Source organism: Leptonychotes weddellii, chromosome 9, assembly GCF_054177405.1.
Source record: "Leptonychotes weddellii isolate Sample4059 chromosome 9, ASM5417740v2, whole genome shotgun sequence".
In the NCBI taxonomy this organism is placed as follows: domain Eukaryota; kingdom Metazoa; phylum Chordata; class Mammalia; order Carnivora; family Phocidae; genus Leptonychotes; species Leptonychotes weddellii.
Genome location: NC_138377.1, coordinates 77,539,368 through 77,559,412, shown reverse-complemented (window position 1 = coordinate 77,559,412; position 20,045 = coordinate 77,539,368). Strand labels below are relative to the sequence as shown.

General features: G+C 43.3%; 1 protein-coding gene across 1 annotated transcript; it reads left to right on the top strand.

Annotated features, from left to right (window-relative positions):
* The first annotated feature begins 363 nt into the window (after positions 1 to 363).
* On the top strand, positions 364 to 16,793 carry SQOR (sulfide quinone oxidoreductase). The gene is made up of 7 exons (XM_031029023.2): positions 364 to 477; positions 2,574 to 2,768; positions 5,010 to 5,219; positions 9,977 to 10,160; positions 14,669 to 14,736; positions 15,030 to 15,208; positions 16,476 to 16,793. Exons 2-7 carry the CDS (start codon positions 2,739 to 2,741, stop codon positions 16,531 to 16,533), a joined length of 729 nt encoding a protein of 242 aa, XP_030884883.2. The 5' UTR covers positions 364 to 477; positions 2,574 to 2,738; the 3' UTR covers positions 16,534 to 16,793.
* The last annotated feature ends 3,252 nt before the right edge of the window (positions 16,794 to 20,045 follow it).

Genomic DNA, 20,045 nt, shown 5'->3' with positions numbered 1-20,045 from the left:
CATGAGAGGGGGGAGGGTCAGAGGGAGAAGCAGACTCCCTGTCGAGCAGGGAGCCTGATGCGGGACTCGATCCCGGGACTCCAGGATCATGACCTGAGCCGAAGGCAGTCGCTCAACCAACTGAGCCACCCAGGCGCCCAATAGATAAAATCTTTTAAAAAAAAAGAAAACACAGGAGTCTCAAACCCAGGCAGGTTATTCAATACTTGTGAAGCACTGAGGCATGAGAAACAGAGAATGGCAGACGTGATGGCAGACAGGAGTATGCCTCCCTCCCTGTCCCCTGCCTGTCATCCACAGCCTCAAGGCATCCACAGTAGAAAATGGAGGCATGGGGGTGGCCACATGGGGCTAGAGCTGAGTTAGCCCTTGGGCTGCCATTTCTGGGATCCTGGTCTAAAATACCATTGTTTTGTGTTGCAGATCTCCTACAAATATCTTATTATTGCTCTCGGAATCCAGCTGGACTATGAGAAGGTACTATTTTAAACTACTTCTGTGTGACACTGGCCTATTTATGCTAAGATCAAATGCTGCATTTAGTTGCTTTGTATTCATTTTGGCATGAAAGAGTTCTAAGGGATCCTCTTTTAGTTTTTCTTTTCTTAGCGGTCTTTTTATATGGTTTTTAAAAAATCTTTAAGATTTTGTCAACAATGTCAACGATGATGATTATGTTTTAGCTTTAAGCTTTAATCCGAGTTTAGCATATCCATGCCCTAATGGCAATTCTTGCAAAAGAGCAGGCTCTTCCAGAGTCACAAGAAAACTACTTTGCTATGTAGGACTGAGTTGCCTCTTTCTCCCCTCAGTTCCACGGGGTGTCTGCATGGTGATGTCCTGCTCCCTGGCCTGGTCAACCAAAGGGGGAATCAGATCTCTCTTTCTCTGATTCTCCCTGCCTCCCTCTTCTCCAGAGTTCCTAGGGAAGCAACTCGAATTGGATGGGGGGGTCATAACCTGCCCTTTGTGGCCAGTCTTCCTAAAAGGAACTTGGTTACCACTTTATGGCACCTTTTTCCTTCACAACAACCTCTTCAAACTAGAGACTAGTAATGAAAGAGATAAGAGATCAGCTGTTTGTTTATCTCTTGGATAGTGAGTTTTGCTTTAGGAACCAGGAGCAGGGAGGTCGTGTGAGGAGAACCTGAGGCAGTGGTCAGGAGTCTCAGCATCCGGTTCTGTAAGATTCTAGGTGGGTCTCTCAACCTCGCTCTCCTTCAGTTCCCTCATCTGTGTCTGGGAGCCAGGACTAGTTCCTCACCTACCTCAGAGTCGTGCCATGAATTATCCACTGTTAGCATGGGCTGAGACTTCAGAAACATTAAAATACAAGGAGATTTTATAAAAATAATAATAATGATAATTATTGCTGTTGAAACTGCTGATATTACAACTACTTAAACTGTAGCAGGAGATAATGGTCAGTAATCAGAGGAACAGTTGCTTTTTACTCTGAGCGTTGTGGAGGATATCCTAGCACTCCGTTTCCTTGACAGCTGAGGGGTGGGTGTTGTGAGGTTGCCCTACAGTCTGGAGAACAGCCTGGGAGGTTCTGAAGGACCAGCCCATCTTCATGACTGGTTTTTGATGGTTCTCTACTCTTGCTGGAAGAACTGGTGCTTGAGTCTCAACTCAATCTATGCCATTTTCACTGCAGTCTATGAACCTTCTAACACCGAAGACAAGTGTCCAGTTAATCTTTCTGGCAGGACTACACAGACACTTTGTGGGGCACTCATCGTGTGGGTGCCATTTTTCTAAGCACTTGAAGTGTGTGGTCTCATCTCCTCCTGCCAATGACCCTCTGAAGCAGTTACTTTTATATTCATTTTACAGATGGTGAACATAAACTCGGTGTACATTAGAACCACCTAGAGAGCCAGACAGATTTCTGGACTTGCCCCTGAGTTTCTGAATCAGTAGGTCTGGGTGGGGCCTGATAATTTGCATTTCTAGCAAGTTCCCAGGAACTGCATTTGAGACCCACCTGCTTAGGGATATTTGGTAATTTACCCAGGGTCATAACCCTTGTAAGTGGAAAAGCTGGGACTCGAGCCAGATCTGTGGGGTTCCCAAGTCCATGTTTTTAATTACCTGCCTTTACCAAGAGTTTGATTTGGTGCAACCTGATAAAGGGTTGTTTAAGTTTGTGATTATTGACAATATGGCTCTTGGTTCTGCCTGTCCTTCTCCCCAGTAAGGCAACTGATTCTCCAAAAAGGAAGCATGGCTGGCTTCTTATCCTCACCTTGATGGTGGGAAGAGATATGTTCAAATCATGGTCTCAAGGCCAGGGAGGCAAAGGTGTTCCCATGGGCCGAGTCCATTCTGCAGTTCGGCATTTGACTCCAGGCACCACAGTCCTGATCTTAGCAGATCCCTCACCTTCCTGCCTGCTCCAATGGGTGTGAGTCCTGGGGGCTAATGACTAGACTGAAGTACTTGAGAGGCTATCGAAATGGCAGAGAATGAAGGCTCACGACAAGAGTTTTTGCACTTTTCTTAGAAAATTTACACTCGTGAATTTGCACTTTTGTTAAAGAATAATTTCCTTGTGTGCTTTCTTGCAGATTAAAGGCTTACCTGAAGGTTTTGACCATCCCAAAATAGGGTCCAATTATTCAGTGAAAACGGTGGAGAAGACATGGAAAGCTCTGCAGGACTTTAAGGAGGGCAATGCCATCTTTACCTTCCCAAATACCCCTGTAAAGTGTGCCGGAGCACCCCAGAAGATCATGTATTTGTCAGAAGCCTACTTCAGGAAGGTATGCTTCCTTCCCAGGGATAGAGACAAGGAGAGCAGACGGTGCTAATCCAGTGATGCCAGAAATCCATTTTATCCATGTCAAAATACCTTTTTTATTTATAAGTTTTTATTACATATGTACAAAATTATATAATTGGAAGTTTATAAAATATAAAAAAATGAAGTCGCTATATTCCATTTACTTTAATATAGCTGCTGTTATCAATTTGACATGTCCTTCTATTTTGTTTCCTATACATGTGTTTTTTATTTGTTTGTTTTGTTTTGTTTTGTTTTAGAGCATGTGGTGGGGAGGGGCAGGTGGAGAAGGAAAGAGAGAGAGTCTTAAGCAGGCTCCACACCCAGAGTGGAGCCTGCTGCTGGGCTTGATCTCACGACCCTGAGATCGTGACCTGAGTCGAAATCAAGAGTTGGATGCTTAACCAACTGAGCCACCCAGGTGCCCCTGTTTTTTTTTTTTTTTAATGGTTACAATCATACCATATGAATTTAGATGTACTACTTTTTATTAAATAGTCCTTGTAAAATACTTTTAATGTGCACATAGAAATCTAGTGGGAAGATGTGTTAGAGATTGTTTAAGTATTTTCATATAGTTGGACAATCGGTTGTACATTGTTTTTTTTAAGATTTTATTTATTTATTTGACAGAGAGAGACACAGTGCGAGAGAGGGAACGCAAGCAGGGGGAGTGGGAGAGGGAGAAGCAGGGGGAGCCCAATGTGGGGCTTGATCCCAGGACCCTGGGATCATGACCTGAGCTGAAGGCAGACGCCTAACGACTGAGCCACCCGGGCGCCCCACATTGTTTGTTCTTAAACATAACAATATCCTCAATTGCTCCCACTCTAGTTCAAGGTTATGAATATTTTCTGGCTCTTGATAAATGAAAATACAGTAGGCAAAATGCCAATTCTAAAGGCGAAAATAAATGTTGACATAGAACTTTAGACCTTGGTGGAAAGAGCTATTTGGGTGGGGACGCTCCGCATTCCTCCTGCATGTCAGAGCCCGTGTCTGCAGCTCGAGTACACCTGGCGTGAGGCTGCGGGGAAGCTGCTCTCGCCCTCCTGCCCTCGTGGGGGATGTCACATTTAGTTTATCATAGTGTGGTTTGACCTGAGGCAGTGGCAGGATTCAAAGCAGCCTGTGGTTCTGTAAAGGGACAAGTGAGAGAAGGGGAGGGGCAGGTGGGACTGAAGAGCCACCTGAATGTGTGCTTGGAACCCACCCTGGGAAGCCTTCACCTGAATTGTGCAGACCTGTGCCAACCGCCCTGGGGAATGAAGGAACAGTTTGAGTCATCGTTTCTGTTTCTAAGAAATTCATTCTGGGTTATGAGAATTACCGGATGGCACAGCCTTTTGAGGTTTTTACCCACCTAACTTCTTTCCAATAGTGTGACCCAGGGGCACCTGGGTGGCTTAGTCCATTAAGCGTCTGACTCTTGATTTTGGCTCAGGCCATGATCTCAGGGTCGTGAGATCAAGCCCAACGCCGAGCTCCACGTCAGACTCCGTGTTTGGCATGGAGTCTGGTTGAGATTCTCTCTCTCTCTCTCCCTCTCCCCTGCGCCTCTCCCAACCTCTCTCTCTCTCTCTCTCTCTCAAAACAAACAAACAGTGTGATCCAGGTGAGCAAATCCTGAAAGGAGCTGAACAAAGGAAAAGGGAGACTAGCTGTTTCTTCCCACCTGGAATTCTCTTTGCAAAACTCTTTTCTACCAAGTCTTAGATGGCCGAGAGGAAGTTTCTCTTTCAGGACCTGTGAGATCTTAGGCATCAGGGAAAATACCAGCCTCTGAAACATATGAACAATATGACTGTGTATGAGCCAATGGGATGGGAACTTTGTTCACTGCTGTTCCCACAGCACCTAGAACAGTACCAGCCAACTCTAGGACCTCATTAAATACTGACTGAGTGGATGGACAAATCAGTATATGAATAAACAATTCAGCTCGTCTTTCTCTGGACTTGACCTCCATCTCTGGCCTTCACATGATTGGTGCCCTCTTTAACCCCTGACTCAAAAGTGCACTTAGTTGCTGTGTCACTGAGAGAAAATAAGGAGAGAGTGAATTGGTTCACACCTCGCCCCATCAGTGTATAGTGATGGAGAAAGCGGGTGAGCTCTCTTCTGAGGGTTTTAATTCTCATCTAGGTTAAAAAAAAAAAAAAAAAGGTGGCTGAAGTAATGCTTTGATGTTGGTTGTTTCTGTTCTTTCCATTTTTCCCAGACAGGGAAGCGATCCAAGGCCAATATCATTTTCAACACTTCCCTTGGAACCATTTTTGGGGTTAAGAAGTATGCAGCTGCCCTGCAGGAGATCATCCAGGAGAGGAACCTCACCGTTAACTACAAGCAAAACCTCATCGAAGTCCGAGCTGATAGACAAGAGGCTGTTTTTGAGAATCTGGACAAACCTGGAGAGACCCAAGTGATTTCAGTGAGTGGTGAGGTTCAGTTGTCAGATACACACGGCTGTAGATGCTGGTGACACTGTGGCCCCCACCTCCCAGTTGCCATCATCGTGCTGGGGGAGGCTGGTTATAATGAGCATACCAGGGCAGCGGTAGGGGAGAAGGTGGATCAAAATGGATGGGGAAGAGAAAGAGGTAAGAGGCGGTGTCCCTGGGAGCTGAGGAGTGTTTATCTACGGGTATCAAGTGAATTTTGATCCTATTTTGTATCTCCATTTTTCTTCCCGAGTCACTTGAAGTAGCCAAAAATATTTGATGACTTCGGGTCTTGCCTAGAGTTCAGGAAGGGCTTCTGTCAGTGGAGGATTTGGTGATTGTCTGATTTATGGAGAAACACCCCTGCCTGTGGGTTGTTCACGAGGGATGGGGGGTGTCTTTAAATATCTTCCACCTGTGCACAAAAGGAGGCACTTCAGAATCCTTGAAAGCTCTTGCGGAGCCATACCGTAACTCGGAAAGATTGAGCCTCTGTATATGGGCTTGGATTCTGCCTGTGTGTTCCTTCTGTGTAGCGGGAATAGTCCTTCTGTAGAGGTGTATGAGGATTAAGAACAAAATGTAAAGGCATCTGGAGAAGCATCCATGGGAGAATCATTTGTTTATAGCACTCTGGCAAGAGCTGTTAGCAACGAGAAAACGGATCACAGTGACATTTTATTCATTCCGTGGTTTTAGAGGAATGAAGGGTTCCATAAAAAAAGGAATTTTGAAATGAGCCAACGACAAATCTTCTAAACATCAAAACTTCACATTTTAAGCTTTTTAGTGCAGGCTTTTTTCTAAAATGTATTGCACACATCTTTCCTTTCTTAAGTGGTGTGTATTAACTCTCATTTAAGATGTTACTGATGACTCAAGTTCATAATTTTAAACTTTTATTTGCGAATAATCTCAAACTTAGAGAAGCTGCAAACATAAAACCAGTACAAAGAAAACTGTATGCTGTGTAGCCTTTATTTAGATTCATTTATTATAGAATTTTACCCTATTGGCTTTATCATTTGACCTCTCTCTGTCTCTCCACATATAATTAATATAATATAATATAATATAATATAATTAATATAATGTAATGTAATATAATATATATTCTCAAAGCCTCTAAAGGTGAGTTATATACTTCATATATCATGGCCCTTTACCTAAATACTTTAGTGTAAATCCTTTAAGAGATCCCTATTCTTTTACATAACCACAGTACAGTTATCAATTCAGGAAATTTAGCATGGGCACAATATTTTAATCCACGGTTTGTATTCCGGTTTTGTTGATTGACCCAATAGCATTTATAGTGCTTTTCTCCCTCCAGGGCAAGAACCCAGTCAACAGGCAGGCATTGCCTGTTAATTGTGATGTCTCTTGAGCATCCTTTGATCTGACACATTTCCACAGCCTTTCTTGGTTGATATTTTGGAATAATACAGCCCGCCTCCCACTGCTTTATTTTTTAATAGAATATTCCTCATTTGGGGTTTATGTTTTCTTGTGATCAGTATCAGGCTGTGCATTTTAGACTGAAGTATTGCACAAGTGATGTCGTGACTTTCTAGTGTATCACATTTGAGAGCACAGAATGGTCACCTGCCCCTCATTGATGATGTTTATTTGGATCACCAGTCAAGAGATGGCCCAATTTCTCCACTGTTTAATTATTATTCTTTTCCCCCCTTGCTACTAATAAGAAGTCTGTGAGAAGACACTTTAAGACCAAGCAGACACCATACTCCCTCCTCATTAAGTTTCCCACTGGTTTTACCATCCACTGATGATTTTTGCCTAATCCAGTCTTTACTATGGCAGTTGCAAAATGATGATTTTTCCAATCAAGCATTCTCTCTACCTTTAATAGTAGGCTGTTAGCATTCTGTCTGCAAGAGCCCTCCCTTCTCTCTTAATTCATTAGTTATTGGTATGAACTCATGAATTTTGTTTTTACCCCCAATGGTTTATAATTCATTACAGTCTATAATTATTTTGGTGCTCACATTGTCCCAGATTTGGTCAGTAGGAGCCCTTTCAAGATGGCGATGCCCTTGTGACTTGTCGCCATCATATTTTTGAGCACTTCCCTGCTTTCTGGTGTCACAGGATGTCCCAGGCTCATCTAATATCTGCTTGCTGCAGCTCAGGGTCATAATTTTGAATAGCTTTTATATAGTTATGCTCCTAGGGCCTACTAGGGCTAGTTATCACCTTATAAAAGGGTCTCAGACTACTCTGTTATTTGATTTTGTGTGTGTCCTTTTTGTAGCTTTCCAGTTTTCTTCTTTCCTGGCTGTCAGGCAGTTGTAAGTGACTCTAGAAGGTCCCCCCAGCTTCAGCTCTTTTAAGCTGCTGCTGCTAATTCTTTATTGACTAGAAAATGAGAACATGTTCAATTCTATGTTAAGTAAAAGTGAATGAGCTACAATGAGGGCCCACAGCATACTTTTCTGAACAAAGTGTATGCGCTTGAGTGCATTAACTTAATTTTGTTATTTGGTCTTTTTTACTTTGGTTCTCAGCTGTGCTCTGGATATAAAGGGTTTATAAAGAAGAAAGATATTTGTATCCCCTTTGAGTGATAGGATTTCAGGTCAGATTTTCTTTCCAAACCCAACCCCACTCTTAAATTGGAATTCCAAAAAACCTACCAAAAGGTGTTGAAGTAGTGACTCTCAGCCCTGACCGCACACTGGAATCACCTGGGGAGATTTTAAACGTTCTGATGTCTGAGTCTAACCCTCACAGATTTTAATTAATTAGTTTGGGGGGTGGACTGATGATTGGGAGTTTCAAAATTTCCTCTGATAATTCTCATGTACAAGCAGGATTGAGGACCACCACTGTAAAGAATTAAAAAAAAAAAAGAAAAGAAAAAGAAAGCCTATAGCCTAACCCCTGCATTATTCAATGGTCAACGGTAATGTATTTCTTTATAGATAAGCAAATGGAAGGTGAAGTGACTTGTCCATATAATGACATTCTGTTTTTCATGGTAAACGAACCTGTCCCTTCAAGCCAGAGCTTCCAAGACTGTCAACTACAGGTTTCACATGTCAGAATCTCTAGGAGATTTTGTTCAAGTACAGAGTCCTGGGCCTCACCCAGACTCGCTGGATTGGGATCTCGGGGTGGTGGGGCCCAGGAACCTGCATTTCCCTAAATGCTGCTTCTAAACATGAAAGTTTCAAAAGGGCTATTCTGAAGAGATTATGTTAATGAAGGAAAACCAAGTTATTTATCATACACGGTTTGTGGAAATAACGTATAAAGGACAAGCTACAGCGAAATGCCAATGTTAATTTTCAGTAAATCTATAAAGCAGACCTTAGCATCTCTTTTGTAGGATGTTAGCTCAAGTAAAACTTCATGCCTTTATGATGATTATATGGAAATAGCTAACTTTCCTTCTAGCAGAGATGGATGGAATTCATGTGTACTTGTGAAATTTAAGCACATTAACGCCAATGAATATAGATGTCTCTGGTAAGATTTTTCCCTCAGCTAAAAAAAAGTAGTTCTGGTTAACTATTAAAAAATAGACCTAGCCTTAGTAATTTGGTGGATGATGGTTGTTGGCCATTTTCTGCATTATCCTGCAGACAGGTGTTCCTTTTCCACGGTCATTAACAGAGCCAGGCTCAGGGACCTTTGCGTGTAGGGAACCACCCAAGATCCCCTTGCTGAGGAGCTCTGGTCATTTACAGCACCGTTCTACCTTACGGCTAATGAAACTTATAATGGTTTGAGAGTGGGAATAAAGACAAGCCACCTCTTTAACTCCTTCCATCATCCATGATTACCAAGCACTGACGAGGGTGCGGACTTCCTTGTGGAAGTCGGGAGCTACTGAGCATCACAAGGTTGGGATTGTCCTAAGATGCTAAGGTTTTCACCTTAAGGTGAAATGTTTTACGACCCTTAAATCAGTTTGAAATTGCTAGATGGAGTTTATAAATAATAATAAAAAGACGAAAAAGGATAAACTATAAAATATTACATAAACAAATATGAAAGTATTACATAAATAAATAAAAAAATTAAGTGAGCTATCCAAATTGATCACAGTGGGTTAGTGCAGTGCTGCAGTTTTTTTTGGGAAAAAGAAAATCCACCCTGTCCCCTACACTGTTCAGTAAACCCTTTCCTGAATCAGATCCCTCTCTCCTCCAAAATGCTAGCTAATATTCTCACCACCTTTTATTTCACCTTAAATTGGCATTCTGATGGTTTCCTTTATGGATTTTGAGAGTCCACCCATATTTGGGAATGGTGCTCACTTACCAGCTCTGAACGCAGACTTTATAGTTTTCAGGGACTCTGAGCACCTTTTTGCAGAATAAAACCCAAGTACCAGACTTTATAAGTAGACAGCTGAGGATCAGGGGAGAGCAACTGAGAAACACCTCCTCCTTTGTTTTAGGAATAGTAGAAACATCAGGGGGTTCTTTTAGAACATTAGTGAGGTTCATTCTGGTGTTTGTGATTCCCCCATTCCTCCTGACCAGAAGGATCATGTTGAGTCTATGCAGGGAGACTACAGCAGGCAAGAGAATGGTTAGTTGTTTTACCATGATGCTGCATGGGAGTGTGTAAGATCTTGGAGAGGGTGTGGATTAGTGCAACCATGAAGCAGATGGTGCACCATGCAGTGTACGGGTAAGGGAGGTCAGGGGACAGCTTGTGAGGCTGGAGAAATACTGGAAAAAACCACAAATTTGGATGCTTTCCTTCTTTGTAGTATGAAATGCTTCATGTGACCCCACCAATGAGCTCACCAGATGTCCTCAAGACGAGTCCTGTGGCTGATGCTGCCGGTTGGGTGGATGTAGATAAAGAAACTCTTCAACACAAGAAATACCCAAATGTCTTCGGCATTGGGGACTGCACCAACCTTCCCACGTCGAAGACCGCTGCCGCAGTAGGTAAGAGAATGAGCTAGGTTTCTTACTCTCTCAGAATGATGTCACCCTGAAGCTCCATCATAACAAAAACCAAAGCTTGGCACAAACGGCATTCCATTAATAGTGAAACCTTTGTGGCCTAAAAATGACTTCAGCCTCCCTGACACAGAAGCAAGTTGTCCATGAACTTAGTATCGTGTAAAGAAGAAAGAGTAGGGGCTCCTGGGTGGCTCAGTCGTTAAGCGTCTGCCTTCGGCTCAGGTCATGATCCCGGGGTCCTGGGATCGAGCCCCGCGTCGGGCTCCCTGCTCCGCAGGAAGCCTGCTTCTCCCTCTCCCACTCCCCCTGCTTGTGTTCCCTCTCTCGCTGTATCTCTCTCTGTCAAGTAAATAAATAAAAAAATCTTTAAAAAAAAAAAAAAAAAAAAAGGAAGAAAGAGTAGCCTGACCTCATCTGCCTTTGTTTAGGTCTGGGGAGTTGTTTGCAGGGGAGGGGACATTAGGGAGAGGGTACCACCTTTCCAGCTCTCTGGAATTCTGTTACTTCTCATACTGCCACGCTCCTCTCCTTGGCCTTTTTTGCCCATGACACTAGGCAGGTTGGCTATTTTTCTTCTGCTTGAAACACCATAAAGCTGGGGAAGCTGTTTGTTTCCACAGAAAACGCATCCAAGTCAATGAAAGCTTGCAGACCATAAAATTGTTCTGTTAGGACAAATACAGTGGAGCGTGCCCTGATTGGTACACGATTAAGGCCTCAGCCTGGAAAAGTAAATTCGTTACCTCCATGTTCTGCACTAGCAGTGATGAGGAGAATTGTCTTTTAGATGCTGTCCTCTCTCGACAAGAACTGTCTTCTCCAGATGCTGTAAAACACAGACCTTCCCGCTGCTGGGATGAGAACGTTTTGTGTGAATTGCACACCCGTGGAACAGATTGTGTTACTTTCGCTGCTGCAACCCACGAAGGGCTTTCTAGGAAACCCACTCAATGTCTTTTTCATTATTAATAATCATTTCCCCCCAACTCTTGATTTCAAAAATCTCAAACCTGTGAAAAATTGGAAAGTACAATGAATATCCAGATAGCCTCCAGATATTAATCAGGTATCATCTTTTGTAGCATTGGCTTTATTACTCCATGTACATTTTTTGCCGAGTCATTTGAAAGTGAGTTTTGACATAGTAATACCTCACCCTCAAGTATGTCGACCTGCATCTCTTACAAAAAAGGACTTTGTCCTCTATATCCACAAGACCATGGTCATGTCCAAGAAATTGAACACTGTATTATCTCATATATAATCAACTCATATACAAGCCAGTTCAGACTTCCCCAGTTTTCATAAAAATGGCCTTTATTACCCGACCCCCCCTTAAATCCATGAGCCAGTTAAGGGCTATACACTGCATTGGATGTCATGTCTCTTTGGTTTCCTTTAATCTAGAAGAGGCCTTCTGACATTTGTTTTTTTTCAATTTCATGACCCTGGCATTTTTGAAGAGTCCAGGTTGGTTGTCTTGTAGAACATCCCATAATTTAGAATTGTCTGGTGGTTTTCTTAAAATTAGATTCAGGTGATCCATTTTGGCAAGACCCTCCACACGTGAGGCTGTGTTCCTCCCGCTGCCTCACCTTAGGAGCCCGCCATGTGAGCTTGTCTTGTCCTTGGTGAAGTTAGATTTCATCGCTGAGTGAAGGGGTGCCCGTTGGTTCTCTCCACTGTAAAGGTATCTTTTTTCTTTGTGATCTACAGGCAGACTGCGTGATGATGCTTTAAATTTACATTTCTCTTAATGTAATCTGCTGAATTTATGTGTGGAAAATGCCTGTGGATGCATGTGGGGCCCAGATTACCCAGTGTGTGGCCTACTTCAAACACATTTCATTCACTGTTCTGAAGAGATAAATATGATTACACAAAAAGTTATAAGTGAAAAATCTTGTCCCCAGCCCTGCCTTGCATTTGCTGCTTCTGTGTTCCCCCTGAGCACGTAGAGAGTATCCCCATTGTTTTTTACATCTGTTTTTTTCCCGGTCTATATTCTATTATATGGTTGCTCCAGAATTTATTTAATAAGTCTACTCTTAATTTATATTTATGTTGTTTCCATTCCATTTGTATTTCAAACAGTGTGAATGCTTTTATTGCATTCATGTTAAATGCATATATATATGTCATTTCACATTTTAGCAATGAAATAACAGTAGTCCCAGTGTTCCCCAAGTGGATCTACATTTCTCATTAGATTCCCTTCTCCAGGTGTTCTGAATATCCCTAGCAAGGTTTTCACTTGTCCCATAACCCATCCTTGGCTTACTTGCCACCCAACCAGGTGTCTTACCTCATTCCAGACCACTGTGCTACTGTGAGTGAGACCCCATCTTGCCGCATTGAATCTAGTGTTCCCGTGGCTCATGCCTCTTTCTCTGCCCCAAGATTCTCCCTTCATTACCCACACCACATCAAGACCAGGATGTGACATTTAACAAAAGTTAACCGAAGGTTTGGGCATAACAGAAGGGGATTATAATACAGGGAAAATTCACAGCTCACATATACTTTCATACCCCCCCCCCCCCCACACACACCTTAAACCTGGACAGTGTGACTGCTTCCTGGGTCCCAACCTCTCTGCAGGTGGCACCTGCTGGCCATTGTTTCTCCTCATCTGTTGGCCTTGATGCCCTGCTGCAGAGGCCTCCTTGGGTCTTCTCAGTAAAGATTCCAAACTCTCTATGGCCCTAAAGGGGAACAAAGTTTTCCAAAATGGAAATATGATCTTTAGAGATGTTAAAACAATGAGGACAGCCACTTTATATATAAAAAATATATATATATTATATATTATAATATAATAATTATATATATTTAAAAGACTTATTCACTTATTTTAGAGAGAGAGAGAGAAAGAGAGAGAGAGCAAGCAGGGGGAGAGAGAATGTCAAGCAAACTCTTCGCTGAGCACAGAGCACGACACGGGGCTCGATCTCACGACCCTGAGATCATGACCCCCGCCGAAATCAAGAGTTGGTTGTTTAACTGACTGAGCCACCCAGGCACCCCAGCCAGTTTATATTTTTAAGCAGAATTATTTATTCCTCATTTGTTTGAACTTCCTCATTTTGGAAAAACATTTATTGCTCTTTTGATTTGGGCATCAGCAAACTATACTCTGCTGGCCAAATGCAACCTGCTGCCTGTTTTTGTACAGCTTGTTTTTGTAGGAATGATTTTTACCAGTTAACATTTATAATCAATTTGATGATAGGGAACACTGTGGTAAGGAAAAGAATTCCATTCTTCTCACTATTACAAAAAATTATTTTTATGTTTTGGATTTTGTTAATAATTTTTTTTCTCTCTTGTTATGTAATGTCTTTGAAATTTGCCTCTGTGCCCAGAAGGTGTAGAATTTTTATTTATTATTTATTTATTTATTTATTTATTTTTTTAGAGAAGGAGTAGGGGACAGAGGGAGAGGGAGAGAGAGAATCCTAAGCAGGCTCCATGCCCAGCGCGGAGCCCGATGGAGTGGGGGGCTCCATCTCACTAACCTGAGATCATGACCTGAGTCAAAATCAAGAGTTGGACACTCAACTGACTGAGCCACCCAGGTGTCCCTGTAAAATTTTCCTTTATAGAAAAACTTTGTTGACTCCTGACTTTGGGGATCACAAAACAACTGCTTTAATGAGCATTTTACAGTATAAACATAACCCATCTTTCCTCAAAAGTAAATCTAGTTTTCCACCTCTTGAGACACAAACTGCCTGTATTTTTAAAAGGGCAGTTTTGATTATTCAAAATTTACACAGCCTGGGATTAGGTGATATTATGGAATTATTGCTAGAATTTCAGGTGTAAAAATGCTACTGGGTTTGTACTTAAAAAGTTCCTTATTTTTCAGAGATAGACACAGAAATATTTATGGGTGAATTGTTGTGACGTTTGCTCTGAAAATACGCCAGAAAAAAAGTGGCATCTATGATGGGATAGATGAAACAACAATGATAGAGTTTGAATATTTTCATAACAGTCTCCCACTCTTGCCATCAAAACCCAAAAACATCCGTCTACCTGTCTGACTGTCTATATCTGGTCCAGCCTCAGCCAGGGCATTCTAGTGCAAAGGAAAGCTCACTGTTTGGCCTAATTGAATATATCTGAGGTTGTCTGGACAAGGACAAAGGGACATCTGAATAGGCTAGGGGATTCTGGACACACAGACCAAGTTGACAACCATTGACCCCTAAGAGTAGGGGGAGTGGGTTTGGGGTAGGACCATCCTTGCAGTTCTCTTGTTTGGAGAGTTTCAAACTCACAGAGGCATCTGTGTGGGCCTTTGATGAGTTAAAGAACCCTTTCTGGTAGCCAGAACTTTGAGTGGCAAGGTGAGTCATGTTCTAGTTAAAATCTAAAGGGATAGGGAATAGAGGCTTCTTAACTTGTTTGCATTTAATTGCAAATTAGTTTTCTTGGAAAACCTAGATGCTTATATTTTTCGGACTTTTCCATTTCTCTTCCAGCTGCCCAGTCAGGAATACTTGACAGAACCATTTCTCTAATTATGAAGAATCAAAAACCAATGAAAAAGGTTTGTATGCCATGTAAGAAGCCCTGTCTCAATTATCATCTACTCTGCGTGAAAGCAGTGTTTTCCCACAATTCTGCCACTTTCTTAATTGGTTTCTTTTACATGGGCACTTTAATTTTTGCCTTTAGCATATATTTTTGTTAGATAATTTCCATTTTTCACTGTACAAAAAATGAAAATATACAAAAAAGAAAGAAAATTGCCACTATTTAGGGTAAATAATAAATTCTAAAGTATTTCTGTAATACCATGAAAAAAGCCACTTTCCAACTCGGTCTCACATGCAAATTTAGTATGATGGCTACACCTCGTGTCCGCTGGTGACTGGCTACAACCGTGTGATTCTTGCGGAGTTCGACTACGACGGTCAGCCACTGGAAACCTTCCCCTTTGACCAGAGCAGAGAGCGACTTACCATGTACATCATGAAGGCCGACCTGATGCCTTTCCTGTACTGGAATATGATGCTGAGGTAAGGCCTTCGTCTAGGGTAGAGACCCGCCTCACTGACTTGTGCAGGCTGGTTGTTTCAAGGAGGGCTTCAAGCTATAGGAGAGATCAGGACCCAAAGTGGAACAGGCAGATGGGATCTGCTTTGTTGTGCCTTTTCTCGTGGCTGAGTGATGGCAGCCTAGGATCTGCGACCTCAGCCGTACTTGGTGGGGAAGAGGCTGCTCTGGGTGAGGAAGGGAGCCATCCCACATCTGCCAGCCACAGGAGGAGGCAGCCTCTTCTCTTCATTATTGGCAGTGACCAAGTCTTCTGTCTTCTATGCCCTGGCTCTCTCTTGCTGCTGGATTAACAACAACAACAACAATAGTAAATCACTTTCACGTGTCAAGTACTTTTTCGTCTGCCACCTTTTGTTTTTATTGTGTTCCAAGAAAAATAAAACCTAGTGATTAAGAGCATAAGCTTTGGAGTCAGACTTGCGTCTGAGTCCTGCTTCTGTCATTCACTAGCTGTGAATGAGAATGCTGACAAGGCAAGTTGCTTAAACACTTTATGTTTAAGTTTCTTATCTGCAAAATGAAATGAACATTGCCTACCTCACAGGATGAGGATTGATGAGATGACACATAGAAAGACAGCTACATAGTAGGCATTCAATAAGTAAATAGAGTAATTAAAATTAATAGTTCTTCTTTGTCCAGAAAATGACAATCTCATTTCACTTGTTCAAACCCTTAAGAGATAGTTAAGTCAGGATATGTACACTGGTTTTCAGCCAGGGGGGATTTTGCCCCCTAGGGGACATTTGGCAATATTGGGAGACATATTTGATTGTCACAACTGGAAGGGATGTTTGGGAGCATCTAGTGAGCAGAGGCCAGAGATGTTGCTAAACATCCTGAAATGCACAAGACAGTCCCACAGCAAAGAAATACCTGGTCCAAAATGTCAGTAGGGCCAAGGTTGAGAAACCCTGACCTATACTTAATTTATGAGCAAATGAGAGTGGAGAGGGATTGCAGTTTGCATGTAGTAGAAGCTTCCTACCTGTTTGCTGAATTGAGTCTGTGTGTCCAGGCTCACATAGCAAGTCTGTGTCAAAGTCAGGATCCAAAGTAGGTTGTCCCCTCCCGGTCATGGGATCTTTCTACTTCACTAGACAAATGTTGTTTTATGTGCCGAGAAGCATGCTCTGTGAGCAACCTGGCCTCCCTTTGAGCTTCCGGCTGCTGAAGTCTCCCTCATCTTTTCTGATGCAAATAGTCTTCTCTGGTCATTTCTTCCAGGGGTTATTGGGGAGGACCAGCTTTTCTGAGGAAGGTGTTCCATCTGGGTATGAGTTAAGGAGGGCTCAACCCTTGCTCTCCTTGGATGGCTTCTGAACCCAAATCACAGTCGCTGATTGACCAAGAGCCTCACGAAGAACTTAAACCTAACCCTGTGCGAAGAGTTTACTGCTGGATCATGGTGACCAAATGCGTCCCTTTTCAGTGCCTCTGGATAGCCACTGTGTGGTCTGCCCAGGATGAGTTTGATTCTTTGGAAGTATTCAAATGAAAGGATAGATTCCTATTTTTTAAATAAAAGCTTGCCATTGATTGAGATTCTGTGACACAATTTTGTCTTGACCGGTGGAATGAAAATTTATAGCATTTGGGAGAAGGGGTTGGTGGCGGGAGCTTACCTGTTGCCTCCTGTAAGCGTTCCACTGATAGCCGGCATGATATCACCAGAGCCTGTTTGGATTCACAGAAAGTCACTCCAGGGAAAATATTATTTCAGGCGGTGTGTGTGAGACAGCCCCGAACACGTGATGCTTACAAGTCCTCTGTGGGACGTGGTGGCTGCAGCCCCCTTAGCTCCGCCACCATGTTTGTGCTGAGGCTACACCTCCTCCTGGCTACTGACTGATGGGGTGCTGGCCCATCACTGTAGGATGTGGGACTCCATGGGGCAGCTGGCCCCAGGATACCCCATCAACCTGGCCGAACCAGCCTTAGAACTGTGTCCTCAGAGGTCCTCTTTCCCGGACCCTCCTACCTTCCCCTCTTCCTGTCCCAAGCGTCCCAGCTGCATCATGGTCTGAAAGCCCTTCCTGCTCGTCCCATTCCTTCTCCTTTAGACTTTGCAGACATTCCCCCCGCTGAATCTCTTGCAAGTCTTACTCTCTCACGGCACACGCTTTTCAGGGCACCTAGGCACACGGAGGATGAGGTTAGAGGAAGTCTGATGTGTGTGGTGAGCATCTGTTTGATTCAGTCCCGATTTTGGCCAGTGGTATTTTGAATGAGTTCACATTAGGAATATTGCAGGAAATCGTTCATTTATTTGAAGTTCAGCAGTGGCTTCAAAATCGTTTGTTCCCAATCCGTTTATTTGTAGAAACTTACAGTTTCAGTTCCATCTGGTATTTTAAAGCTTTGTACATTTCATATATACTGAACCCCACCAAAGGGAAATGCATAGCAGTCTAGGCAATGCCTTAGATTTTTATTTTTTTTCTTTATTTTATTATGTTAGTCACCGTAAGTGTCCTCCTTAATACCCATCACCTGGCTAACCCATCCCCCCCAAAACCCTCAGTTTGTTTCTGAGTCCATAGTCTCTCATGGTTTGTCCCCCCCTCCGATTTCTCCTCCTTCATTTTTCCCTTCCTTCTCCTAATGTCCTCCATGCTATTCCTTGTGTTCCACATATGAATGAAACCATATAATAATTGTCTTTTTCTGCTTGACTTATTTCACTTAGCATAATCTCCTCCAGTCCCATCCATGTTGATGTAAAAGTTGGGTATTCATCCTTTCTGATGAATGCCTTAGATTTTTACAATGGTTCGGAGTTCAAACCTGAACAGTTACCTAGTTTAGGTAACAGTGTTACCTAGGACTGCCAAGTCTTTCTGATTTCCTGGAATTCTGATGACTTGAGAAACTGATCAGGCACTCATTCATTAATTCAACAAATATTTACTGAGCACGTACTACCTGCCAAGCATGATTTTGGGCCGGGAGATGCAGTGGTGACCCAGACAGAGAGTGCTCTGCCCGTAGTTTTGTGGTTCACGTGCTAGTTTCCTCATCTTTTCCTGGGATGCAGGGGGCTTGCTGGATGAGGCCTTGGTTGGTTTGGGAAGTAGAATTTCTTCGGTGGCACATGTTCCGGGAGAGAACAGGGCACTGCTCCAGCAGCGGACCGCTGGCAATAGGAGCAGAAGGAAGATGTTTTCTGTGGTAACCATGCATCTGGCTTGTCTGCAATATTCCTGTTTAACCTCTGTTATCCTGGCATAGCTACTGATAGTGTCCCCTTTCATTCCAAAATGTCCTGTTTGGACAATATATTGACCACTCTTGTGGGTGCACTCACCACCTCCCACCCCCCACCCCAGTCCTAGAATGGGAGAGCAGAGCCACAAAAGGAGCCCAACACCTCATGTGCATTCACATGGTGCTTGTGAAGCAGGCAGGGGTGGGATTATTCTGCCCTGTACTCTAAGTCCCTCCCTGAGGTGGCTGCAGCCTGGCTCCTGGTGGGCTGCCCATTCCGGCACGTGTGCGAAATCGGGGAGAGCTAGGTGCTATTCACCTCACATGACCTTCCTCTGCAAGATCCAAGAGGTCCTGGGAATAGCCAGCCATTACTTTCTCTCTGGATGTGGACGAAAGTGCTGGTGAAGCCAGTTTCTGCATTTTTTAGGGATGGGCTGGGATTCTGGGAATGGCTGCGGAGGCTCCAGGTCAAGTCATTTTGAAATCCCTTGCAGGGTGAACCGGAGCCTCCTGGATCTGTTTATGATCATGCATTCTGAATAAAGCTCCAAGCATCAGGGAATTATTTATTTATTTATTTATTTATTTATTTATTTATTTATTTATTTAAAGATTTTATTTATTTGAGAGAGAGCCAGCAGTGGGAGGAGGGGGGGCAGAGGGAGAAGGAGACTCCCTGCTGAGCAGGGAGCCAGATGTGGGACTTGATTCCAGGACCCCAAGATCATGAACTGAGCCTAAGGCAGACGCTAAATGGACTGAGCCACCCAGGCGCCCCAAGCTGAAGCTTTTTGAATGGATTAATGAAAACCAGGTCTCTCTAGTTAGGGTAACTGCCAAGTAGCTAAGGAGGATGCTTGTCAAGGTTAATACTTTGCAACAGATAGGTAGAAAGATCACAAGAGACAGTTGAGAAAGATGGATGGTGAAATACTGGACAGTTTTCTCCCTCAATATGAATTTTTAAAATTAACTTCCGTGGAGTAGAGCACACTTCGAAAGTGATAGCTTCCCATATTTGCATGCAGTAGAACCGCGATGTCATCCCTCAGGTACACTTTGGGGCTCCATCGAGGCCAACAGAGGGTTAGAAGCTGCAGAAAGGCAGGAACTCTGGTTGCTGCACTTGTACCCACTGGCTTCTGATCTTCCTGAAGGACAGCCCGATGGAACACAGGACTTGGAGCCACAGACCTGGATTCAGGTCCTGGCTCTCCCACTCACTAGGGTCTCAGCATTCAACTCAAGGTTTTTAACTACCACCCTGTCACCGGAAGAGCGGGTGGTAACACCTACTTCATAGAATTGATGTGAGCACTAAATGAATCAAGGTGTAGCTTTCAGCAGTTTGGCACAGAGACTGAAGATGATGTTGTTGTTAACTCTGGTAGTTGAATCAAGCACTCAGAAATACAACATCCCCTTCGACTAGGAATTCCTGCCTGCCTGGGAGAAATGGGGTCACGACAGGGGTCCTCAACATCCTTGTCCTGACTGGAAGCCAGGTGGATTCTGTTACTCGATACTACATCTCTCTGCCTCATTTCAACAGACTTTCAGAGTTGGAAGATTCCCGGTGTTACAGAT